Source organism: Bubalus bubalis, chromosome 21, assembly GCF_019923935.1.
Source record: "Bubalus bubalis isolate 160015118507 breed Murrah chromosome 21, NDDB_SH_1, whole genome shotgun sequence".
In the NCBI taxonomy this organism is placed as follows: Eukaryota; Metazoa; Chordata; class Mammalia; order Artiodactyla; family Bovidae; genus Bubalus; species Bubalus bubalis.
The window spans coordinates 57425052-57449739 of NC_059177.1; the positions used below are offsets into that span (position 1 = coordinate 57425052).

General features: G+C 46.6%; 1 protein-coding gene across 2 annotated transcripts in view; it reads right to left on the reverse strand.

Moving 5' to 3' along the window:
- C21H3orf20 (chromosome 21 C3orf20 homolog) overlaps positions 1–24688 on the reverse strand; it is a 62535-nt gene that overhangs the window by 9940 nt on the left and 27907 nt on the right. For both annotated transcript variants that reach the window (XM_044934323.2, XM_044934322.2), the window contains exons 8-13: positions 19322–19474; positions 18438–18558; positions 13247–13378; positions 7780–7903; positions 6250–6502; positions 1423–1726 (exon numbers count right to left, since the gene is read on the reverse strand). In XM_044934323.2, coding sequence (XP_044790258.1) covers positions 1423–1726; positions 6250–6502; positions 7780–7903; positions 13247–13378; positions 18438–18558; positions 19322–19474 — 1087 coding nt within the window. The remainder of the gene's footprint in view (positions 1–1422; positions 1727–6249; positions 6503–7779; positions 7904–13246; positions 13379–18437; positions 18559–19321; positions 19475–24688) is intronic.

Genomic DNA, 24688 nt, shown 5'->3' on the forward strand with positions numbered 1-24688 from the left:
GTTCCAGGTGCCCCTAGCTATCCTGTCTGCCCTTTCAGTTTAAAATGTGAAACTGCACCCAGGGTTCTAGCTATCAGAGCAGAGGAACATCAGGGAACATTTCCGCCTTAACCGAAGACCCCAGAATGGTGGAACCAGAGTCACCGTGAGATCCACCACCAACCCCGGGCCTGTCCTCTGTCCTCAAATCCAGCCGCTCGCTCCTGCACTGCTTCAATCTCCTCGGGCCAGACCTTCCTGTACTTCCAGACGTTTATTTGTAAACAATGAATAGCCCTGAGATAAACTAAAGTCAACGCTAACCTCCCACATGGCCAGGGTTGATATCCATACATGGGCAGATACAGAGCAGGTACTCAGTAATAATGCTCATGGAATCTAACGAAACTGGAATTGGCTCCAAAAAATACATGTGGCTTTGATGTATGAGCCCCATAGGAAGTCTTCTGGCCTCTGATCAGAAGGTTCCACTGCTAAGCCCCGGGCCCTGGCTGGCGTGCAGACCCGAGGGGGGACACTCTGGGGTCAGGGAGGTGGCACCTGGGGGAAGAGGGCTGGAGGGGCATCCCCAGGGCATACGTGGAAACTTAGCACTCAGGGTTGCAGCTGGAGGAAGAGAGGGCCAAGCAATGGGTCTGAGAGGGCCCAGGGCACCAAGGCTCTGCAGGCAGTCAGCAGGACACGGAGGTCTCGCGCTCACATGTGCTCACAACTGGGCCCTCTGCGCCCCGTGGTCTGAGGACGGGGTCACCCCGTGGAGTGTGCCAACCCTGCCGGGAACGGCTAAGACTTGGGAACAACTCTGCAGCAAGGAGATGGGGTGGATTCCACGTGCCCCTGACTGACTGACCCCTGGGACTTCAAGCACAGTGAGCTGGAACCTGGAGCAGCCACTCCCCACCCACTTTCGCATAGGCTGCTGCCTCCACTGGGAACACTCACCCACCAGCAAAAGCCTCTCTTCCTGGGAGCCGTGGGCTGACCCTGAAGTGGGCAGCCCTGTTCTGGGATTCTACTGGCCCTGTCTTCTCACAGCCCTCGCTGGGGCTGCCATGAGTGCCCCCCTGGGCACAGGACCCACACTGGGGTGCTCAGCCACGAACACTCCAGAGCCCTGAGGGTTTCATGGTGAGCGCGGCTCCTCTAAATACTCAGTCTAGTGCATGACCACCATGTGCAGCTTGTGGTCTGGAAGAAAACGGCAGCACCCTGATGGGTCTCAAGGTCAGAACAGGCCCCCACCTCGAGTGGTGACGTTCCTCGGGGACAGCAGGATGAGTGAGCGAGAGTAGGAACAGCGTGTGTGAAGGCCCAGGGGAAAGGCGATGGAACAGGGCCCCCAGGTGCTCAGTCAGAGGCCCAGCCCATCCCAGCCCCGGGGGTCTCCCCTCCACCCGCCTCCTGGGCCTGCAGAGGACTCACCTGGATGCAGGGAGAGGCGCGGCCCTGCTGCCGGCGGCTGTAGAGCATGTCCAGCAGCCACTGGAGCTGCCCCGAGCTGGTGGGGTTCTGGCCCGACACGACCCCGAACACCAGCACCTGACTGGGGTCTCGGGGCGCTGACAGGAAGCGCTCCAGCTCCACGTCGGACACCAGGGGCGCTCGCACCAAGCACCTGCAGCCGGCCCGGATGTCCTCTTTGCTAATGAGCTTCCGCAGCACCAGGGGGCAGTCGGAGAGTGAGGCCGCCCACCTGGTGGGGCTGCGAACCTCTCTGGCCTTCCCTCTGCCAGGAAGAACAAACAGGTGGCACTCAGTGGTCGGGGCGCAGTCTCCAGCAGCCCAGTCCCAGATCCAGGTGGACAAAGGCCAGGTGGCCGCGGAGCTGGAGTCGAGATCCAGGCAGTTCTAGCCTGGCCTCCACCACCAGTGTGCAGCTCTGCCTTCAAGGGGCCCCCTAACCTCTCTGTGCCTCAGTTTCCTCTGGTGCAAAGCGGTATTCACAAGGGAATCCATCCATCCAACAGAATCATCCTGAACACCTTTCTTTCTCACACATCTCATGTCCCAAACAGTCTATCAGAAAGCTTGTCCACTCTACTTTCAAAACAAATCGAGGATCCGACCACTTTCCCTGCCCACACTTCTAGGAACACACCTAAACCCTCAACTGCTCTTGCCTGGCTGCCTGCAAGTGTCTCCTAATGGGTCTCTCAATTATCCTGTTATAAGCAGGTGGCTCAGCTGGTAAAGAATCAACCTGCAGTGCGGGAGACCTGGGTTCCATCCCTGGGTTGGGAAGATCCCCTGGAAAAGGGAAAGGCTACCCACTCCAGTATTCTGGCCTGGACAATTCCATGGACTCTATTACATGGGGTCGCAAAGAGTTGTTCATGACTGAGTGACTTTCACTTCACTTCTTAACCAAGTCACACCCAGACACGGACAACTTATGATTATCAAAGGGGAAAAGAGTGTTGAGGGATAAATTAGGAGCTTGGGATGAACATATACACACCACTGTACATAAAATGGGGCTTCCCAGGTGGCCCAGTAGTAAAGAATCTGCCTGTCAATGCAGATTCACAGGTTCAATCCCTGGGCTGGGAGGATCCCCTGAAGGAGGAAATGGCAGCCCACTCCAGTATTCTTGCCTGGACAATTCCATGCACAGCGGAGCCTGGTGGGCTACAGTTCATGGAGTTACAAAGAGCGACTGCACACGCATGTACGTACAGAAGATAAGCAACAAGGACCTAGAGCACAGGGAACTCCACTCATATCTTGTACTAACCTGTAATTCTGTAATATCATTTAAGGAAAATAACCTGAAAAGGTGTGTGTGTACTTCATTGCATGCCTGAAATGTTATTAATCAACTATGCTGTTGTTTTTTTTACTCACTAGGTCATATCTGACTCTTTGTGACTGCATGGACTATAGCCTGCCAGATTCCTCTGTGCGGCTTTCCCAGGAAAGAACACTGGAGTGGGTTGCCATTTCTTCTTCCAGGGGATCTTCTTGACCCAGAGATTGAACCCTCATCTCCTGCATTGGCAGGTGGATTCTTAACCCCTGACCCACCAGGGAATCCCATTAATCTATTACACTTAAAAAAAATTTTTAAGAGCCAAGTCACACCATGTCACTACTCTCTTCCAGCTCCCATCTGCACAGGATAAAAGCCAAAGTCCCTGCGAGGCCCTCCAAGCCTGTGCTTGATCCGGCTCCTTTCTCGCCCCCTTGCTCGCTGCACCAGGCGCTCTGGCCTCTTCTCACCCTCCAACCTCAGGGCCTTTGCTCCTGCCATTCCTGCTGCCTACTTGGCTCTACCCCCAGACACCCACTTTCTCACCTTCTTCATGTCTCTGTGCAAATGTCACCCTCTCAGTGACACCTTCTCTGACCGTCCTGTTAAGAAGTGCATCCTTCCACCACCAACACATGTCCCCTGTCCTTGCCTATTTTCCTTAGCACTGCTCACAATCCAAAATGATATACATTTTGCCTATTTTGGTTATTTTATTTCTCCATCCCAACAGAACAAAGATTACATGAATCCATGAGTTTGGAGAGTTCTACTCAGCAGGATAATAGTAAAGATTCAATTGTTGCTATTCAGTGGCTAAGCTGTGTCTGACTCTTTGCGACCCCATGGACTACCAGGTTCCAGGTTCTACCAGCACACCAGGTTCCCAAGTCCTTCACTATCTCCCACAGTTTGCTCACATTCATGTCCATTGAGTCGGTGATGCCATCCAACCATCTCATCCTCTGTCACCCCTTCTCCTTTGGCCTTCAATCTTTCCCAGCATCATGGTCTTTTCCAATGACTTGGCCTTTTGCATCAGGTGGCCAAAGTATTGAAGCTTCAGCTTCAATATCAGTTCTTCCAATGAATATTCTGGGTTGATTTCCCTTAGGATTGACTAGTTTGATCTCATGGCAGTCCAAGAGACTCTCAAAAGTATTCTCCAGCACCATAATTCAAAAAAGTCAATTCTTTGGCATTCAGTCTTCCTTATGGCTCAACACTCACATCTGTACATGACGACTGGAAAAACCATAGCTTTGACTAGATGGACCTTTGTCAGCTAAGTAATGTTCTGCTTTCTAATATGCTGTCTAGGCTGGTTGTAGCTTTTCTTCCAAGGAGCGAGTGTCTTTTACTTTCATGGCTGCAGTCACCATCTGCAGTGATTTTGGAGCCCAAGGAAATAAAATCTGTCATGTTTCCACTGTTTCCCCATCTATTTGCCATGAAGTGATGGGACCGGATGCCATGATCTTAGTTTTTTGAATGTTGAGTTTTAAGCCAACTTTTTCACTCTCTTCTTTCACCCTCATTAAGAGGCTCTGTAGTTCCCCTCACTTTCTGCCATTGGAGTGCTATCATCTACATAACTGAGGCTGTTGATATTTTTTTCCCAGCAATCTTAATTCCAGCTTGTGATTTATCCAGCATAGCATTTCACACGATGTACTGCGCATAGAAGTTATATAAGCAAGGTGACAACATACAGCTTGTTGTACTCCTTTCCCAATTTGGAACCACTCAGTTGTTCCATGTCTGTTTCTAACTGGTGCTTCTTGACCCACATAGAGGTTTCTCAGGAGACAGGTAAGGTGGTCTGGTATTCCCAACTCTTAAAGAAGTTTCTACAGTTTGCAGTGATCCACACAAAGGCTTTAGCAATAGTCAATGAAGCAGAAGTAGATGTTGTCCTGGAATTCTCTTGATTTCTTTATGATTCAACAAATGCTGGTAATTTGATCTCTGGTTCCTCTGCCTTTTCTAAACCCAGCTTGTACATCTGGAATTTCTCAGTTCACATATTGCAGAAGCCTAGCTTGAAGGATTTTGAGCATAATCTTGTTAGCATGTGAAATGAGAGCAACTGTATGATAGTTTGAACATTCTTTGGCATTGCCCCTCTTTGGGACTGGAATGAAAACAGATCCTCATAAAATAAAATGGACAGTCTCTGTGGACCTACAGGATCTAGCAGACATACACATACTCTATGACAGCCATTTCACATCCAGGAACATCCCAACTAGAAAGAAGGACATATGCAAACACCAGCATGGTTTGTCATTACCCAAACGGTAACCAACCTAAATATTCGTCAACATTAGGATGTGCAAAATTTTTAGTGTAATCCTACAATAGATTATTACATAGCAATGAAAAGAGGCAGAATTTTGCCACACAGAACAACATGGATAAATCTCACAGTATAACATTGAGCAAAAGAGGCCAGACCCCAAAGGATACATACTGAATGGTTCTATTGAAGTAAGTTAAAAAATAAACACTAAGCTATGAAAGGGAAATTCTACTACTTCTTGGGGCCAATGGGGTATGCTCACTTACAGACACACACTGAGCTATACACTTAGGATTTTTTTTCATTTTTCTGTATTTTATAAAACTTTTTAAAGCATATAAGAGATACCTTGATCCTATGCATTTTTCTAAGTTTTCTTGAAACCTCATGAATCAGATGGTGTCACTTCCTGCCTCACAGTTGCGCAACGGCTTCCTCTGAGGCTCACGGGTGCGCCAGGCCCGGCTCCTGCCTGCCTTTCTGTGCTCACTCTGCGCCCCTCTCCCGCCTTCCTCACGATGCCCCGCCCTGGCCTCCTCACTTCCCTCACACACACCAGACTCGTTCTTGTCTCTAGGTCCCTGTGCCTGTTTCGTCCTCTGCCTCATGTTCCTTCCCATCCTTCTTCGTTTCTAATCCTTCAGGCCTCTATTAACATATCTCTTCGCAACTGCTTCCCTGACCGTCTACCTAGGGGAACACATCCCACCCCCCTTCCCAGTCACTCTCCATGCTTGGGATGGGCTGGCCTTTTACTGGATGGTAAAAATCCTGGTCTTTGCAGCACCAGTGGTCTCACTCACAGTGACGCACCATTTTTGTCCTCGCAGGAAAGCTGCTACAGACCACAGATGAAGGAGTGGGCAAGGGCATGTCCCAAAAACCTTACTTATGGGTCCTGACATTGGAATTTCCTATCATTTCACATGTCACAAAAACCTCTTTTTCCTCCTCCTAAGCATTTAAAAACATAAACATGACTCTTAGCTAGCCCATAAACAAAGCAGGCGTGGAGGCCAGATTTCAGCCCTGGCTGTAGTTTGCCAGCCTATGCTCTAACCCTTTCTACTTTCTTCCCAGGCTTTATCCCCATCTAAAATATTTTAGCTGTTCACATGTCTCTCTTCTATCTTTTCTCCGTTTTTGTCCACCGTTGTGAGTCTCCTACCTATCTTAGCATCTGACACATGAAGCCCACCTGCGTGGAGCCATGGCCTTGGTGTGGAACTTGCTGGGCTTCTTCCGCATGGGGCTCACAGGAGCCGACTCAGGCTCTTCCTTTGAAGCTACTTCAATCAAGGACTCGGGTTGGGCTGACTGCGACCGTAATAAGAGCGTATCTCCTGAGTACAGACTCAGCTTGGTGCTGCGCTCGGGGAAGAGAACGGACTTCAGTCTGGTCCGATTGACTTCTGCCTCTTCCTTTACCGGGTATTTGATGGTAAACAGGCCTGTGGACAGAAGACCCTGGGGTTGCTCCCCTGGCCACCGTGCCTTCTCTGAGCCTGCACTCCCTAGAGTCTGATGCAGGACTGCCCCCACTACTGTTGTCTGGCCCAGTGCTCCCACCCCAGTGCGGGTGGTGGGCCAGTCAGAGCTGGCCGAATGGAAGAACACATCAATCTCAATTCTGGCCCTCCGTCAAGAACCCAGCTCTGATCCCTCCTGCCCCGTGGGCCTGTGTTTCATTTAGCTTTGTGTTCTTAATAGTACTCTGGGTAGAGGCTGGGTGCCCAACGTGTCCCCGCTGTTCCTGGTGCCTCCAACTCTGTTCTTTGCTGTACTTACTGTCTTTTCCTTTTGCTTTCTCTACTACACTGGCCAGAGACCTCTCATTTCTTCATTCACTTACCAAACATTTCCTCAATGTCGGGCACTGGGCATAAAGATGATCCCCCACAGGGTTCCCTGCCTCTGGGAACTCCAAGCAGGAGTTGGGGACAGGGATGGGAAAACAAAGACATATTCATAATGCTAGGAGGGAAGACTTATACTTAGAGCATGGACAAAGTGCTATGGGGCCCAGAGGAGTGTGTGACAGCCTGCTAGAAGGTATGGGAAGGCCTTCCAGAGGCAGCGCGTAGCTGAACTGAGTATTTAGGAACAAGGAGCAACTCCCCAGGGAGGCCATGGGGGGCACCACTGCCCTTGTGTGCCCAGCCAGGGGGTGGCATGGGGTGGGACAATCAATGTTTCTCCGTACCCTGGCCCATGAGCAGTGAGGAGGACAGCCCAGATACGGGAGGGGTCTCGAGGCCACCCACGCCAGCCCTGGAGACTCTGCGGGCATGACAGGGTGAGCCTGGTGACTTGGCTGCTTTTCTCTCTTCTACCAAGACCTTCAACAAGGAGAAGAATAGAGGGTGCAAGTGGATGATGGACAATATGGGAGATGGAGCCAAAAAGTGAACCCTGTGTAGGTGGGTATGAGGAGAGAGAGAGCAACAGAAAGACCAAGAGAGACCCAGGAAAAAAGCAGTCATGTGGAGACATAAAGACACACAGAGAGCTCTCAGAAGCTGAGGTTGGCAAAGGCCGCCATTATCAGCTGAGCGGCCCTGAGGAAGCTCCTTCCCCACTCTGAGCCTCGTCATTCCATCACCAGTGGGGAATCCTGCCGCACCATCTCCCTGGGGTGGTGAAGAGCTGTCCTTGGAGATGACCTGAAGGTGGCCCAGGATCTGGGAAGCCCTGGGACAGGACTGCACCCCCGTTTCTGCCTCCCTACCTGCCGCCAGCAGGATGGAGTTCATGAACTGGGACACTGTCTTCTGAAACCGCCTCTTGATCTCTGCCAGGGCCCGGCTCATCTTAGATATCTTTTCATCCATGATGCTGATTCTGCGGGTTATCTAGGGAGAGGCCAAGGGAAGGGCATCAGCAGCAGCCCAACCGGGAGCCGTCTGTCCGGCGCAGTGACCACAGGCATGGCCCTGGCACAAGAGGATGTGCTGTCCCTGCAGGGGACCCACCTTGTCCCCTCGGCCCACTGAATTCCTGCACGCTGACTCAACCTGCCTCAAATGTCCCCCACCCCCAGGGAGGCTGGTTGCTCTGGGCAGAACTGTTCCTTGCCTTGGACCCCCACTGTGCTCTCTATGCTGTCTGAAGTCAGAGGTTAGGTAGCCCTTTGTGATCAGCTGCGTGGAAGCCTGTCTCACCAACCAGACTCCAACCTCCTGGAGGACAAGCATCGGCTCTTGGTCTCCCTTGTATCTGGGAGCCAATCACACAGGAGGTGATCAGTTTATGCTTGTTGTATTCTGAATAACAGTATGGACAAATGCCTCTCGGGATCCTCTGCTGCCTGCATGACCCTCAGAACCCTTTTCACCCTGCTGGCAGCTCTCAGCTGAGAGGCTGCCGTGTGCCAGGGTTCCATAGACTGACTGGTACCCATGGGCACCAGGCCAGGTCTCTAGCTCAGTTTGGGATTACTGCAAAGGGCCACCTTGGCTCCACGGCTCCTGGGAGGTGAGTTGAGGCCATCCTGCAGGTCAACCTCTGCTTCTGCTGGGGTGGACCGGGGCTCAGCTTCTGGAGCTCATGCAATCAGTGTCTGACTTTTTTTCCAGGAAGTCCTGGCCTACTTGCTAAGCCAGCAGTAATCACTCTCCATGCTGAGCTTGCACACCTGCTCATTCCTGGCTTTTCTGCCCTGGATTCTGATCACCTTTTACTTTCTTTATCCCTAAAACTTCACCAGTCCCCTGAAGCAGGGTCCATGATGTCTGTATCTCCCACTTCACACAGAGGAGGTGGGAAGTAATTTTTCCCCTGAAGAATTGAAGCCTCAAGTAGAGAACAGGGTGGGCGGTGGACAGATTTTTGAAGAACTGTGATGTCAGCTACACGTCTCTCTTGTCCTGCAGGCAAGGCTTCTGTAAAAAATGCCCCGATTAACAGCAAAGCCTCAACCATCCTTCTGATGGTTGGTCCCAATCTCTGTCTCTGGACTAATTTTATTTATTTTTAATTTATACCCAGTCTTGCTTCCAAAAAGGATTTGAGGCAGTACTGGGTGAATAAAGCATTTAAAATGAGGCATTTCCTTGCTTCCAAAGTGCTGCCTTGATAGAAATATTTAGTGAGGAGCCTGACTGCAGGGCCATAAAATCTGGGACTGCCACTCTGCCTGTCACTCTGATGGGTGGTTCCTTCCAGGGTAATGCGTGTCTGGGGAACCATTTAACAAGTTTTCCAATGACAGGGACTGTGAGCAAAGAGGCCACCTTACCCACATCCTCAGCTTCCCTAGATGACCACAGGTTTGCTGATGGGTGACAGGTAGCCCCAAATACACACACACACACACACACACACACACACACACACACTCATGATGGAGCTGAACGGAATTTTAAAATCCCAGGAAAGAAGTGTGGGAAAGTTGGGTGGGCCTTTACACTTTACTATACCAATGGGGAATCTGAGACACAGGAAGAGATGGTAGATGAGATGGCCCGAGGCCCCCTCCTAGACAAGGCTCTCTTTCTCAAGATTTCACATAAAAATATTGAGATGTTTAACCTGTGAGGCTTGACATTTGGAAATCCTGCTACCCACAATAAGCTTAATAGTTCCTCATTTGTTGTTTTTCTGGTCAGAAGGTTGTAAAATCCAGTACACCACCTGCATTCTCAAAGAGAAGGGGTTATGACGAGGATGCTTTGGGGCAAGTCAGTTTCCTCTGTCAACATCAACATCGAGACTACCATCGAGAATGCAGTGGTTTTCAGAAGCTGTTTTAATGTATTTGCCTATTTATCCCTACACTAAATGTCCCCAAGACAGTTATGCTTTTTGAGTTACAACGTTCGTGTATGATTTCAATACCTTTAGACCATGAAATTTTTGCAGGTTGTTTTATGTCGCTGGATATGTTCCAGTGTTTCCTACTTTACGGTCTGTGGGAACTTAAACAGAATTTATATCCTGTTGTTGTGTGAAAATTGTATATCTAAATCTTAAGTATGTTGAATTGGTTCATAGTGCTCTTCATGTCTACTGTATCCTTCTACTTTTTCCAATCTATTAATTCTATTAATTTTTGAGTTTCATATTGAAACTCCAACTAAAATCTTAATTTCTCTACTTAAAAAATAACTGTAATATATAGTAGAACTGTATATAAGTTTGTTCTGTATTTTTAAAATCTCCTGTAAATGTGTTACCATACTTAAATAATTTAAAAAAATAAAAAAGAAAGAGTTACAGTGTACTCGTTAATAAACAACTTTCAGCTTCCTTCTGCACCGTCAGCCTCTGCAAGCTTCTTGTAGTGGGAATTTTACCTTTAGATTCCTGCTGTAGATCTGCTAGAGATATAAGGCAAGCTGCACATGTGGTTTTAAATGTTTCTGAAGTCACATTAAAAAGTTCTCAGAAGATGAAATCAATTCTAATAACATGTTTATCTAACACAATAGGTCAAAAATATGATGACTGCAACATGTAATCAAAATAAATGATCAGTAAGAACTGTGACGTTCACTTTTCACACTGAGTCTTTGAACTTCCAGCCCATCTCAGCCTCGAGCTGTCACATTTCAAGTGCTCAGCAGGCATCTGTGACTCACAGCTCCCGTGTTGGAACACAAGGCTCTGGACCTCTAATTCTAGCTCACGAAGGCTGCGCTTAGTTAAGGAAACGTAAGATGTGAATGACTGTGGGGCTTTCCGAGGCCCAGAGGGCATGTTTGGTATGTGGACTTAAGCGTGACTTCTCTCGGCTGTTTCATGAGGGTCTTCAACTGCTTACATCGTGGTTCTCAGCCGTGTTCCAAATTTGAAAGATTATCAGACAGGAGGGTGCCAGATAAAAGATGCATTACCGCAATTTTACAGGAACAAAGTTTTTCTATTACCTACTGCCTTGATAAATCAATGCACATTTAAAAAATACAGTATAAAAAGGTTTTCAAGAAATATAGACATGGGACCGCACACATTCTGGGAACCTAGGCACCAACAGTGACATTTAGGGTAAGAGCAGGGGGCCAAATTGACAGCACGGACTCCGCACAGTCATTTGTCTCAGCCCAGAGGGACCCAAAACCCTGAGGCTGCTTTGGTCTTTGGTGTGGGGAGTGTAGGCTGAAGTCACAGGCATCTGAGTTTCCTGGCTGCTTGATGAGACCCTTGAATGAACCCAGCACCCCCTCAGCTTCCCTCGCTCCCCTACACCAAGCCGGTGAAGCTGCATCACAACCACGGTGATGCTTTTGCCCCTTCCATTAGGCTGAACGTATTTCACAGATGAGAAGGAGTGAGGCTTCTTAAATATCCCTGGCGGGCAATCCAGCACATGGCAGGTGCCAATTTATGTTTATTGAATTAGTTAATCAATTTTAAAAGTTGAAATGCTACCAAAATGTAAGAAAAAACAGTGCAATGCTTCCCTCCAGGAGAAATACAGGAGTTCTCTGTATCTTGCTCAGATATCACTGCTGCTGCTGCTGCTGCTAAGTCACTTCAGTCGTGTCCGACTCTGGGCGACCCCATAGACGCAGCCCACCAGCCTCCCCCATCCCTGGGATTCTCCAGGCAAGAACACTGGAGTGGGTTGCCATTTCCTACTCCAATGCATGAAAGTGAAAAGTGAAAGGGAAGTTGCTCAGTTGTGTCCGACTCTTAGCGACCCCATGGACGACAGCCCACCAGGCTCCTCCGTCCATGGGATTGTCTCCAACAAATGTCTGCCTCGCCTGTGCCCACAGAAAGGGAAACTGGGACACCTCTGAGAGTGCAAGTGAAGTGAAAGTTGCTCAGTTGTATCTGACTCTTTGCCACCCCATGGGCTATACAGTCCATGGAATTCTCCAGGCCAGAATACTAGAGTGGGTAGCCATTCCCTTCTCCAGGGGATCTTCCCAACCCAGGGATCGAACCCAGGTTTCCTGCATTGCAGGTGCATTCTTTACCAGCTAAGCCACAAGGGAAGCCTAAGAGTGAAAGGGATGCTACTAATAATTTCTGGGCTGACAGGTGTAAACCAGAACTGGGCCGGGGAAGACTGGGAGGTGTGGTCCCCCTGCTTCCACTCCAAGCAAGCCAATCCCTTGTGTGTAATGCCAGTGGCTGGTGCCACCAAGGAGTCCTTGGCTACCCCAGTGTCTCACGGTGAATGTCAACTGTTCTCCTCTAGACTTTAAACTCCTGGGGGATCAGGGACTTTGTCCCCTTCATCCTATCCATCTCTCTGCAATACTATGGACCAGCACAGAGGAGGTTCCATGAAGACCCAGTGAATGAACTGGGTTTCCAGACTCTGCCACTGTCTCACCTGCCCACTTAGCAAGTACTTCATCTAAAGCAGTCCTCGTACTGAGTCCTGGGGCAACAACACAAGTAGGAATCCCCAGTTCAGTAGAGAAGGCTGGCTTATAAATAAAGCAGTGTTGGAATGAGGTGACTCATGGCTGGGAGGGCTGAGTAAGGGGCCAGGAGGACTCTACCTGGGATGGGCAAGGAGGTGGTGGAGAGGATCAACACGCGGGCATTGGTTCTATGCAGCACCAACTCTTCCTCTTCTGCCAACAGCACCATAATCTTCCTTCAGGAACACACTCCTACCTACTCATTTGCTCAAGTGGTATACCAGGGGCTGATCATACCCCTCGGCTCCTGGGTTGGACACGATACTCAAGCCTGGCCAGTGAGAGCACCACACACTTCTGGCCACAGAGAACATTCCAGGCATGGGCACCAGATGGAACCAATGATGTTAGTGTTGGCACCTCTACTGGAACACATAGCAAAAGAGGTTCTTTTTCTCTTGGGAAAACCAAAGCTGGAAGAACAATGACCCTGGAGAGGCGCATGACCATCTGGTCACCATAAGGTGAGAAAAACTCCTTGAGAACGCAGCCAACAAACAGGAGGGCAGAGCGAGGGGATGGGAAGATCTTATAGAACCCTTTGAGGGCCTGGATCCAGTCATGTCTGACGCTGCCTATCTACAGATTGACTTTTCAGTTTACTGAGCCTACACTGTCTCTTCCCATCCTTAAGCTAGTCTGCGCTGGATTCTGAGGCACCTGAAAGACACTCGACACAAGTTTCAGAGAGAAGGCAGTACTAAAGTCTGACACTGAATGATGAGCAGAAGTCCACTAGACAGGGAAAGAGGTCAGGCCTTGTATGGGGTGAGACGCTCTGGGCTCAGCCCCGGGTGACTGGTCTATGAGCCTTACCCGCTTATCGTGCGATATTCCGTGGGGACAGTTGCTGGCCGATATGGGGAGCGTTACTGTCTCATTCATGGAGGTGAAGGTGACCATCATAGTGTCCTGCCCGAGCACCGTCAGCTTCATTTGCTCATTCACCTGTGGATGAAGGAACCAGGACTCGGTGGGTCCCTGCTTCTGCTGTCCCACCTACTGTTCCTGACACACCGCAAAACACAAAGCCTCTCTTGGCCTGGGGCTGAGGGAGCCATAGGATCTTTCTGGTTATTATGTTAGAATCTTGCTTTCATGGAGAAGACAAAAGAATCCCCATTTCTCTTTGAGGGGTCAGCAGAAAAAGTAAGGATGTTTCTTCACCACTGCCCCTTCCCTTTCCAACCCAAACCTGTAAGCAGCTATGAAGGAGATGGAAGGATCCAATAGCCGAGTCAGCTCTTACCAGGTTGATTTCCCCCACAGAATGGGGAAAAATACAACAAAACAACTATCCCAAGGCTCATAAGAGTGAGCAAAAGCAGGCAGATTTCTGAGTCAAAACTTAAAAGGACCAACATGGGATGAGTTCTCTCTGGCCCAAAGAACCAAAGGACAAAACCTGGGGCAACCCACAGTCACAGGAAAGTAAGGAGAGCTTTACAGAAGGGGTAGAGAAATAGAGTCCTGGATGCTACTGATAATCAGGCCACGGCTCTAGCTGATCCCTGGACCACGTGTGAACAGTGCAGACTCAAGGCAGCTTACTTCCAGGGAAACAGAAAACTGAACTGAGATTTGAGCTGCTGCCCACTACTGGTGAGACAAGGTTTGCACTATAACTCTAAGTAAGTCCACTGCCTGTTAAAACAAAACAGTCAACACATCAGAGCTCAGAGACTCCAAAACATAACATCCACAATGTCGGCAATCCAAAACGACTCAACATATGAAGAACCAGTGAAGTGTGAGCCATTCTCAAGGCAACAAATGACCAATACTGTCTGATATGTCCCAGATGTTGAAATTAGCAGACAAGGCTTTATAGCAGCTAATTTAACTATGTTCCATAAAGCAAAGAAAGACATACTTCTGATGAAAAAAATTAGGAAATCTCAGCAAACAGAAAATATAAATAGCAGCTAAATGGAAATTACAGAGTTGAAAACAAATACCTGGAATTTCTAACCTTCACAGGATTAGCACAACAGCAGAATGGAAATGACAGAATAAAGTCAGTGAACTTGGAGATATATCCATGTAAATTATGTAATCTGAAAAATAAACAGAAAAATATTAAACAACAACAAAAACAGCAGAGCTTCAGGGACCTTCAGGACAATCTTCAGTTCAGTTCAGTCGCTCAGTCGTGTCCGACTCTGCAACCCCATGAATCGCAGCACGCCAGGCCTCCCTGTTCATCACCAACTCCCAGAGTTCACTCAGACTCATGTCCATCGAGTCACTGATGCCATCCAGCCATCTCATCCTCCACCGTCCCCTTCTCCTCCTGCCCCCAATCCCTCCCAGCATCAGAGTCTTTTCCAATGAGTCAACTCATCGAAAGAGGTGGCCAAAGTACTGGAGTTTCAGCTTTAGCATCATTCCTTCCAAAGAAATCCCAGGGCTGATCTCCTTCAGAATGGACTGGTTGGATCTCCTTGCAATCCAAGGGACTCTCAAGAGTCTTTTCCAACACCACAGTTCAAAAGCATCAATTCTTCGGCGCTCAGTTTTCTTCAGAGTCCAACTCTCACATCCATACATGACCACTGGAAAAACCATAGCCTTGACTAGACGGACCTTTGTTGGCAAAGTAATGTCTCTGCTTTTGAATATGCTATCTAGGTTGGTCATAACTTTCCTTCCAAGGAGTAAGCGTCTTTTAATTTCATGGCTGCAGTCACCACCTGAAGTGATTTTGGAGCCCCAAAAAATAAAGTCTGACACTGTTTCCACTGTTTCCCCATCTATTTCCCATGAAGTGATGGAACCAGATGCCATGATCTTCATTTTCTGAATGTTGAGCTTTAAGCCAACTTTTTCACTCTCCACTTTCACTTTCATTAAAAGGCTTTTTAGTTCCTCTTCACCTTCTGCCATAAGGGTGGTGTCATCTGCGTATCTGAGGTTATTGATGTTTCTCCCAGCAATCTTGATTCCAGCTTGTGCTTCTTCCAGCCCAGCGTTTCTCATGATGTACTCTGCATAGAAGTTAAATAAGCAGGGTGACAATATACAGCCTTGACAAACTCCTTTTCCTATTTGGAACCAGTCTGTTGTTCCATGTCCAGTTCTAACTGTTGCTTCCTAACCTGCATACAGATTTCTCAAGAGGCAGGTCAGGTGGTCTGGTATGCCCATCTCTTTCAGAATTTTCCACAGTTTGTTGTGATCCACACAGTCAAAGGCTTTGGCATAGTCAATAAAGCAGAAATAGATGTTTTTCTGGAACTCTCTTGCTTTTTCCATGATCCAGCAGATGTTGGCAATTTGATCTCTGGTTCCTCTGCCTTTTCTAAAACCAGCTTGAACATCAGGAATTTCATGGTTCACATATTGCTGAAGCCTGGCTTGGAGAATTTTGAGCATAAAAGGTCTAAAATACATGTAACTGGAGTCTCAGAAGAGATGGAAAGAGATTGGAGCACTCCCCCCACCCCCAAATAGGGGCAGAAGACTTCCCAAATTTGATGAAAGATGTGAATTTACATATTAAAGAAGGTCAGTAAACCCCAAACAGAATTTATATGAAGATAACCACATGTAGAAACATCATAGTCAAACTTATAAAACAAAAACAGAAAATCTTGAAAGCAGCTAGAGAAAATGAACAATGATTTAAATAACCAGAGATTTCTCATCAGAAACTATGGAGGACAGACACTATGGAACATCTTTAAAATGCTAATTTTTTAAGAAGTCAAACAGAATTTCATACCCAACAAAAATATTTTTTCATAAAAACATTTTCCACATGAAAAACGTTGCCAGAAGATGTTCATTTCAAGAAATGCTAAAGGAAGTTCTTCAGGCTGAAGAGAAATGATACCAGGAGGAAAACAGATTTTCAGAGAGGAATGAAAATGCTGGGAATGGTAAATATCTGGGCAGAAACAAACTAGCCACTGTAGCCTTCAAGACAGATGCAAACTTCTGGCCTGACATCCAATGCCTCTTGCCTCCACCCCATGATACACACAGCCCTGGCTTCTTTTCTTGCATGAAAAGCACCTGTGAACTTTTAACAATGCCACACTGACGCCTAACTTTGGAGGTACTATTCCTCTACCCAGAGTTCTTTCCCTCCTTCTCATCTGTATCTGTGACAATAGTGTGCACACTCGCGCTACACCTCAAGGCCGCCGTGTCTTCCAGGCCACCCCTGACTGACAGGACCCTGCTATGCGTTTCTGCATGCAGCTCTAGGGCCTAGAAGAATGAATTGAAACGCACTGCTGAAACACCCTCCCCACCATGGTTTCTTTCAGCTCTCACAAAAGCAGTGTGAGGCAAGGACGGAGGCTCTGGTGACCCATCTTGTACTGATGAGACACCAGGGCTCAGAGAAGCTGAGTGGTTTTTAGAAAGCTGCACAGCCAGGGTTCAGCAAGACATTAGTACTTGGCTCCTCAGATCCTCATCCCAGTTCTCTGTCTACTTGGTCACACTGACATATAATATGGTGCCTGCTTGCGAGCAATTTATAATCTTTTTGAATTGTAAACTTTTCATACAACTACAAAATGTTAAATATTAAGGCAATAACAATACACCTCTGGACTGGGGAGCTGGGACCTGGTCAAGCAGAAAGACTTGTGAAAACTACAAAATCCAGAACCCATAGCAGACCAACTCAATCTGGATCTCTGTGGAGCTGTGTCTGGGGTCTGTTAAAAGTGCCATGGGTGATTCTGATATTCAGCCACAACTGAGAACCTCTTCACTGCATAACTAATTGTCCAATGATTGAAATTCCTCATTTCAGTGTGGATTGCCTTTTAATCCAGACAGTGGGCCCTGGAAGAAGAGAGAAATGGGCATGAACTGGAGAGCCACAAAGATAGGAAGTCTGACTAGGGGTTTGAAGGAAGAACGATTTGGATTGGCAGAGCGAGAAGATGTATTTCAGGCCAATGGGGTGGGAAAGGTGAGTCATGTTCAAAGACTTGAATGTTTCTAAACAGAGGTATGGACTACAGGAATGGGCTTATAAGAATGAGAATCCAGTGGCCAATGTAGAGGATGAACAGGAAGGGCATGAGACAGGATGCGTGAGCCCCACCATAAACTCCAAGAGTGATTCTGTCTGTTAACTCTTACCTTGGGTGGATTCTGTGTTCTATGATCTTTCTCTGAATCCCAACCCATGAGCTAATCCCTGTCTCACAGTGCTTACCCTCCTCTACCACATATTATTCCCCTAGACTTCTAAGTTCCTTGAGGGGTATAATCTACCTTTCTATCCCCAAGGTTGATGATTTTAAACAATGGGTGATTTTTGCCCCTCAGATAACCTCTGGCGCTGTCTGGAGATATTTTTGGTTGTTCTAACTAGGAAAGTGGGTATCACTGGCATCTGGGGTGATACTGATAAATATCCCACAATGCACAGTTATCATAAAGAATTACCCATCTGAAAATGTCAGTGGTTCCAGGGATGAGAAACTCTGCCATAGGTAAAGTGATAAGCACACCTAATTTGCTTTATTAGTAAATTAATGTAATCAGTTGTTATTTAGTACTAGTAATTCAACATTAACTTATTAGTAAACTTTGAAGAATAGCTTAACAACCAAAAGAATGAAAAAAGGATTTTTGTCTATCAGCTACCTTTAATGCTCAGGGTTTTTTTATTTTACAGATAGTAAATTACAAAAACAAACACTGACGAGGACCAAAATAACGTAACTTTTCTTACGGCCACATTAGACATTAAAAATAAAACCATCAACTACTGTAACAGCTAATCCCTAAAATAAAGGACATTTTAAACTATAAAACATAATATTGTTAATAATAAAAATACAATAGGAAGAATATTACTAAGAAAGGTCAGTACAACAGTCTGCAGGCAACTGAAAAGTTCACTTCAGCCAACCGTGGGCCACTGCCCATCAACGTACAGACCTCTGGATGAGATCACAAGCTCCTAGAGGCCATGCTCCTGTCACACAGGCAGCCTCCTGGTTCTTAATGCCCTACCTCTGCTGCCCACCCCTACCTTGTATTCCAGAGAGAGTAAAGTCTCCGTCTTAGAAGTCCAGCTCCACTTGTGGACTACGTAGCCCTTCTGGTCGTTGGTGATACCACCTTCCTCATCCAAGACCAAGACGTATGGGCAGCTAGGAGAGATACATAAATGATGAGCTGCCTCCAGGCCCCTGAAGCAAGCCCTCATCACTACAGGCTATCAGAGGGCAGGACGCTGAGACTCTGCCCTAGAAGGAAGAACTAGGACTCTTGCAAGTAGCCCCACTTCCCCCGCCTAACATGGTCTGAGGTCCCTTCACATCTGTTGATGCTACTTGGGGGAGTCTGCTAGGAAGCGCAGGTCTGAGGGAGATGGTGGAGACTCAGGCTAAACCCAAGGGAGACAGAAATGGAATGTGTGCCTGCAGCCCAGGAGCTTGAGCATGTAAGATCTCAGGCACCAAAATGGGAAATGGAATATATGTCTCATGAAAGTAAGTCATTTCTTCCAACACAGCTCCTTAAGAGTATCAGACAAAATCCACATTTGGCTGCCAAGAATATGTGCTACCCATGGCCTCTCCTTCACTGTTTCCTAGTATAAAACACTTCTCTTCCCTAAAGAATTCTTCCATGAACCTAGCTGACAGTCAGCATCTTAGTGTTCTGGAGGAGCAAGTGGAGCAGGACTTGGGGAGTTCCCCTTTTTGGTGGCTGTGACATGGGTCCAGCAAGTAAGGGCCTCAGGGCAGCCGTGCCCCTGAGGCACCACTTGGGCCCTCCACGCTGTGTTCCTAGACCTCTGGACGCGGACTGGCCCCTCTTTCACCAGGGGCTCCTACCTTCTACGTCAGTGCCCCACTTCATCACCCTCAGAGATTCTTCCAGGGGCCAAGACTCCTCCCACCTACTCACCGGGCCTTTAAGTTGTAGTGAACACAGCCCTGGCCTTCAGCATTGAACAGGGCCAGGAAGGAGAAGCTGGGTGTGTCGTTAAAGAGGCAGGTGATGGCTCTCCCTCTGCAGCACGTGGGGATCTGACACATGGCGATGTTCCCAGAGGGATAGCTGGCAGACATGGTTAAGTAGAAATAACAGAAACTCTCCAGGTTCTGCTCTCAGGTGCCTCATGGAAAGCACAACATTGTAAAGCAACTTTCCTCCAATTAAAATATAAATTAAAAAAAAAAATCCCAATATATGCATAACAGGAGTCCCAAAGATGAAGTAGGGGGACAGAAAGAATGTTTGAAGATACAATGGGTGAAAACTTTTCATGGAAGATATGACTGTATATGTTCAAGAAACTCAACAAACTCCAAGTACAATAAATCCAAACAGAGCCACACTGAGACACATTATTATCAAATGGCATAAAGACAAAGACTCTTGAAAGCAGCAAAAGAAGAGACTTGTCATGTACAAAGGATCCTTAATATGATTGGCCAATTTCTCATCAAAAAACAAGGAGGCACTGATGTATAGAACAGTCTTATGGACTCGGTGGGAGAGGGAGAGGGTGGGAAGATTTGGGAGAATGGCATTGAAACATGTAGAATATCATGTATGAAACGAGTCGCCAGTCCAGGTTTGATGCACGATACTGGATGCTTGGGGCTGGTGCACTGGGACGACCCAGAGGGATGGTATGGGGAGGGAGGAGGGAGGAAGGTTCAGGATGGGGAACACATGTGTACCTGTGGTGGATTCATTTCGATATTTGGCAAAACCAATACAATATTGTAAAGTTTAAAAATAAAATAAAATTAAAAAAAAAAGAAAAAACAAACAAACAAACAAGGAGGCCAGAGGTACTGGGATGTAATATTTAAAGAGCTGAAAGAAAAAAGCTATCAACCAAGACTTCTATATCGAGTAAAACTATTCTTCAAAATGAAGGAGAAATTAAAATTTTTCATATAAACTAAAGCTGAGGGAGTTAACCACTAGTACACCTGCCCAACAAAAAATGCTAAAAGAAGTTCTTAAGGCTGAAATGAAAAAACACTTCTTGCTGTTTTTCAGTCACTAAGTCACGACTGACTTTTTGCAACTCCATGGACTGCAGCACACCAGGTTTCTTGGTCCTCCACTATCTCCCAGAGTTTGCTCAAATTCATGTCCATTAAGTCGGTAATGCTATCTAACCATCTCATCTTCTGCCTCATCTTTCTTCTTTTGCCTTCAATCTTTCCCAGCATCAAGATCTTTTCCAGTGAATCGGCTCTTTGCCAACAGGTGGCCAAAGTACTGGAGCTTCAGCATCAGTCCTTCCAATGAATATTCAGGATTGATTTCCTTTAGGGTTGACTGGTTTCATCTCCATGCTGTCCAAGGGACTCTCAAGAGTCTTCTCCAGCACCACAATTTGAAAGCATCAGTTCTTCAGTACTCAGCCTTCTTTTATGGTCCAGCTCTCACATTCATACATGACTACTGGGAAAACCATAGCTTTGACTATATGGAACTTTGTCGGCCAAGAGATGTCTCTGCTTTTTAATATGCTATCTAGGTTGGTCATAGCTTTCCTTCCAAGGAGCGTCTTTTAATTTCATGGCTACAGTCATTGTCTGCAGTGATTCTGGAGCCCAGGAAAATAAAATCTGCCACTGCTTCCACTTTTTCCTCTTCTGTTTGCCATGAAGTGATGGGACCGGATGCCATTATCTTAGTTTTCTGAATGTTGAGTGTTAAGCCAGTTTTTTCACTCTCTTCTTTCACCCTCATCAAGAGACTCTTTACTTCCTCTTCACTTTCTGCCATTAGAGTGGTATCATCTGCATATCTAAGGTTACTGATATTTCTCCTGACAATCTTGATTCCAGCTTGTGATTCATCCAGCCTGGCATTTTCCATGATGAACTCTACATATAAGTTAAATAGGCAGGGTGACAACTTACAGCTTTGTCATACCCCTTCCCCAATTTGGAACCAGTCCATTGTTCCATGTCCAGTTCTAACTGTTGCTTCTTGACCCAGACACAGGTTTCTCAGAAGAGAGTTAAAGTGGTCTGGTACTCCCATCTTTTCAAGAATTTTCCACAGTTTGCTGTGATCTGCACAGTCAAGGCTTTAGTGTAGCCAGTGAAGCAGACATAGATGTTTTTCTGGAATTCCCTTGCTTTCTCCATGATCCAATGAATGTTGGAAATTTGATCTCTGGTTCCTCTGCCTCTCTGAAATTCAGCTTGTACATCTGGAAGTTCTCAGTTCAGGTACTGTTGAAGCTGAGTTTGAAGGATTTGCAACATAACGTTGCCAGGATGTGAAAACACACTTGAAAATAACTCAAAGACATACAAAGGAAGAAAGAACACTGATAAAGGTAACTACGTAAGTAAATATATGATTCAGTATTATATTATTTTTGGTTTATAAGTATTTTTTCCCATATAATTTGAAAGTACAATTACATAAAATAATAATTGTAAATCTATGTTAATGGCACACAATGTATATATAAAGAGTTAATTTCTGTTAATAACAAAATAAAGGAGGCGGAATGGAGCTGTATAGGAGCAGAGTCTTATATGCTATTGAGCTTATGTTGGTATTTACTCAAACTAATTTATTGTCAATTGTAATTAATTTCTTGGGGGTATTGTAACTAAGTATCACAAACTGGATGACTTAAACAGCAGAAGTTTATTCTCTCATGGTCTGGAGTCTAGAAATCTGAAATCAAAGCGCTGATAGGGCTATGTTCTCAGAGGCTCTGGGGAAGAACACTTCCTTGCCTCTTCCTATTTTTCTGGTGGTTACCAAGAATCTTCAGGATTCCTTTGTTTACAGACACATCATTCTAACCTTTATCTCAATCATCACATGATCGTTTTCTCTGCGTGTTTGTTTTCTCTTCTTATAAGGACACCAGCAGATGAGGACTCATTCTAATCCAATGTGACTGTATCTTAATAATTATATCCCATTATACCAGGGAACCACTAAGAAAATAACTAGAAAATACGGAGAAAAGTATATTGGAGAGCTATAATTCAGCAATCCCACTCTTGGGTATGTATCTGGAGAAAAACATGGTTCGAATGAGCACCCCAGTGTTCACTGCAGCACTGTTGACAACAGCCAAGACATGGAAGCAACCTAAATGTCCACTGACAGAGGAATGCATAAAGAAGATGTGGCACACATATACAATGGAATAGTACTCAGCCATTAAAAAGAATGAAATAATGCCATTTGTAGCAACATGGATGGACCTGGAGATTATCATACTAAGTGAAATAAGTCAGAGAAGGACAAATATCATATGATATTGCTTATATGAAGAATAAAAAAATAGTACAAATGAACTTATTTACAAAACAGAAATATAGTCCCAGATGTAGAAAACAAGCTTGTGGTTACCAGGAGGGAAAGGGTGTGGGGGGAGATAAACTGGGAGACTGGGACTGACATATACACACCACTATATAAAAAGTAGATAACTAAGAACCTACTGGGTGGCACAGAGAATTATTCTCAACACTCTGCCATGACCAATATGGGAAAAGAATCTTAGAAAGAGTAGATATAGTAAATCAACTACATATCAATTTTTTAAAAGATGAAAAAAATTAAAAAGAGTGGAGATTCACTTCACTGTACAGCAGAAACTACTAACATTGTAAATCAATTATATTCCAATACATTTTTATAAAATATTTGAACTAAAGGAGAATGATATCAAATCAACAACTGAACCTTCCACTGTAATGAGCTATTAAAAGAGCAAAGTAAAACTAAAGCTAGCAGAAGTGGGAAATAATACAAGAAAATAAGGAACAGAAAAAGACAATGGAGAGAACCAGAAACACGCCAAACTGGTTGCTGAAAAGACCTGTGAAGTTAACAAAACTCTGGCTAGACTAAGGGGTGGGGAGGTGGGGAGGAAGACTCAATCCACCAGCTGCACTTGTGTTTTGGCCATTTTGTCACAGTGACACAGACGCTGTCCTTCAAGATCACCGGGTCCCACTTCGTCATTTTGTAATGGAGAGGAGTAAGTCCCAGAGGGATGCGGTGGCTTGGGCAGGGTCACCAAGAACTGGGCCTAGAATCCAGGCCCCTCCTCCGCTCCTCCCACAGCAGAACTACACTAACGGCCAGGATGTGATGATCACTGGGGACCAGGTCAAGCACACCAGCGTCAATGGCTCAGGTCTCCAGCAGGAGACCTTCAGGATTCTGCGGCAGGGGAGTGAGTATGGATCCCAAAAGGCTGAGCTGCTTGCGGGCCCCCAAACCCCTGATCTATACTAGTTCACCTGCTCTGGTGGCAGACACAGGCTTCATGAACTCTGGGGAATGGTCCCATTCAATGCAGCGTGGAGTCAGAAAAGGGGTCCCATTCAATGCAGTGTGGAGTCAGAGAGGGGGAGCCCCACGACCCCTGTGAGCAGCAGCTACCTAAGAAGGAGTTTGCTGGGTTCAACATACAGGGTGCCCTGGAAGCAGGGCTGAGCAGAGGGTGATGAATGCACTCATTTATGGCCAGAGAAACAACAGGACTCCTGTGACAGGCACTGCAGTTCTGAATGCCCAGTTCAGTGGAGAGGAAGCCAAAGAAAATGAGGGGCCATGGCCGGCAGCCCTGCTGAGCTGCCTGTTGAGACAGCTCGGACAGCCACCCTCTCTGCCAAAGCTGGTAGACCCTGTGTGCTTAGTGGTTTTATTAGTAAAATGAGGTTTCCCCCTGGCTTCCAGAACCCGTCCTGCTCTCTGTGGGAGGGAATAATCCTGAAAGGCATAAAAATGGTGCTGGGAAGAGGGCCCCGAATAGAGGTCAGGAGACCCTGGATCCAGGTCTGGCTCTGCCACCAGTTTCCCCTGTGGCATTGGGTGAGCCACCCCTCTGGGTCTTGGTTTCCCTGTTGCTACAATGAAGGGACAAGAATGAAAAGATTGGTGTTTCTTTGCATCTCTTTCAACTTAGGCTGCAGAGTCTGGAGTCAGCACTCTGCCCTCTCTGGCCTCAGAGCCTTGCTGACAAACAGGCTGTGCATCTGAGTCCGGTCCAGCTCTAGAGCATGTTGGGGAGAGGGCGATAGGGCCCCCGTAAGGAGATTAGGGTCCAAGGTGCCTTCCTGATACACTGTTTCTCCCCCTGATTGTTCTCCAAAGGGAGCCCTCTCTCACCATCAACACCCAAATTCAAACTCCTTTTCCTCATTTCAGAAGAAAGCAATCATATTCAAGTTGCACCTCCAAGGTAAAGTGGCACTTTCACTCTATTCATCATCACATATGATACTCGATAAACATTTGTGAAAGAAAAAAGCCATC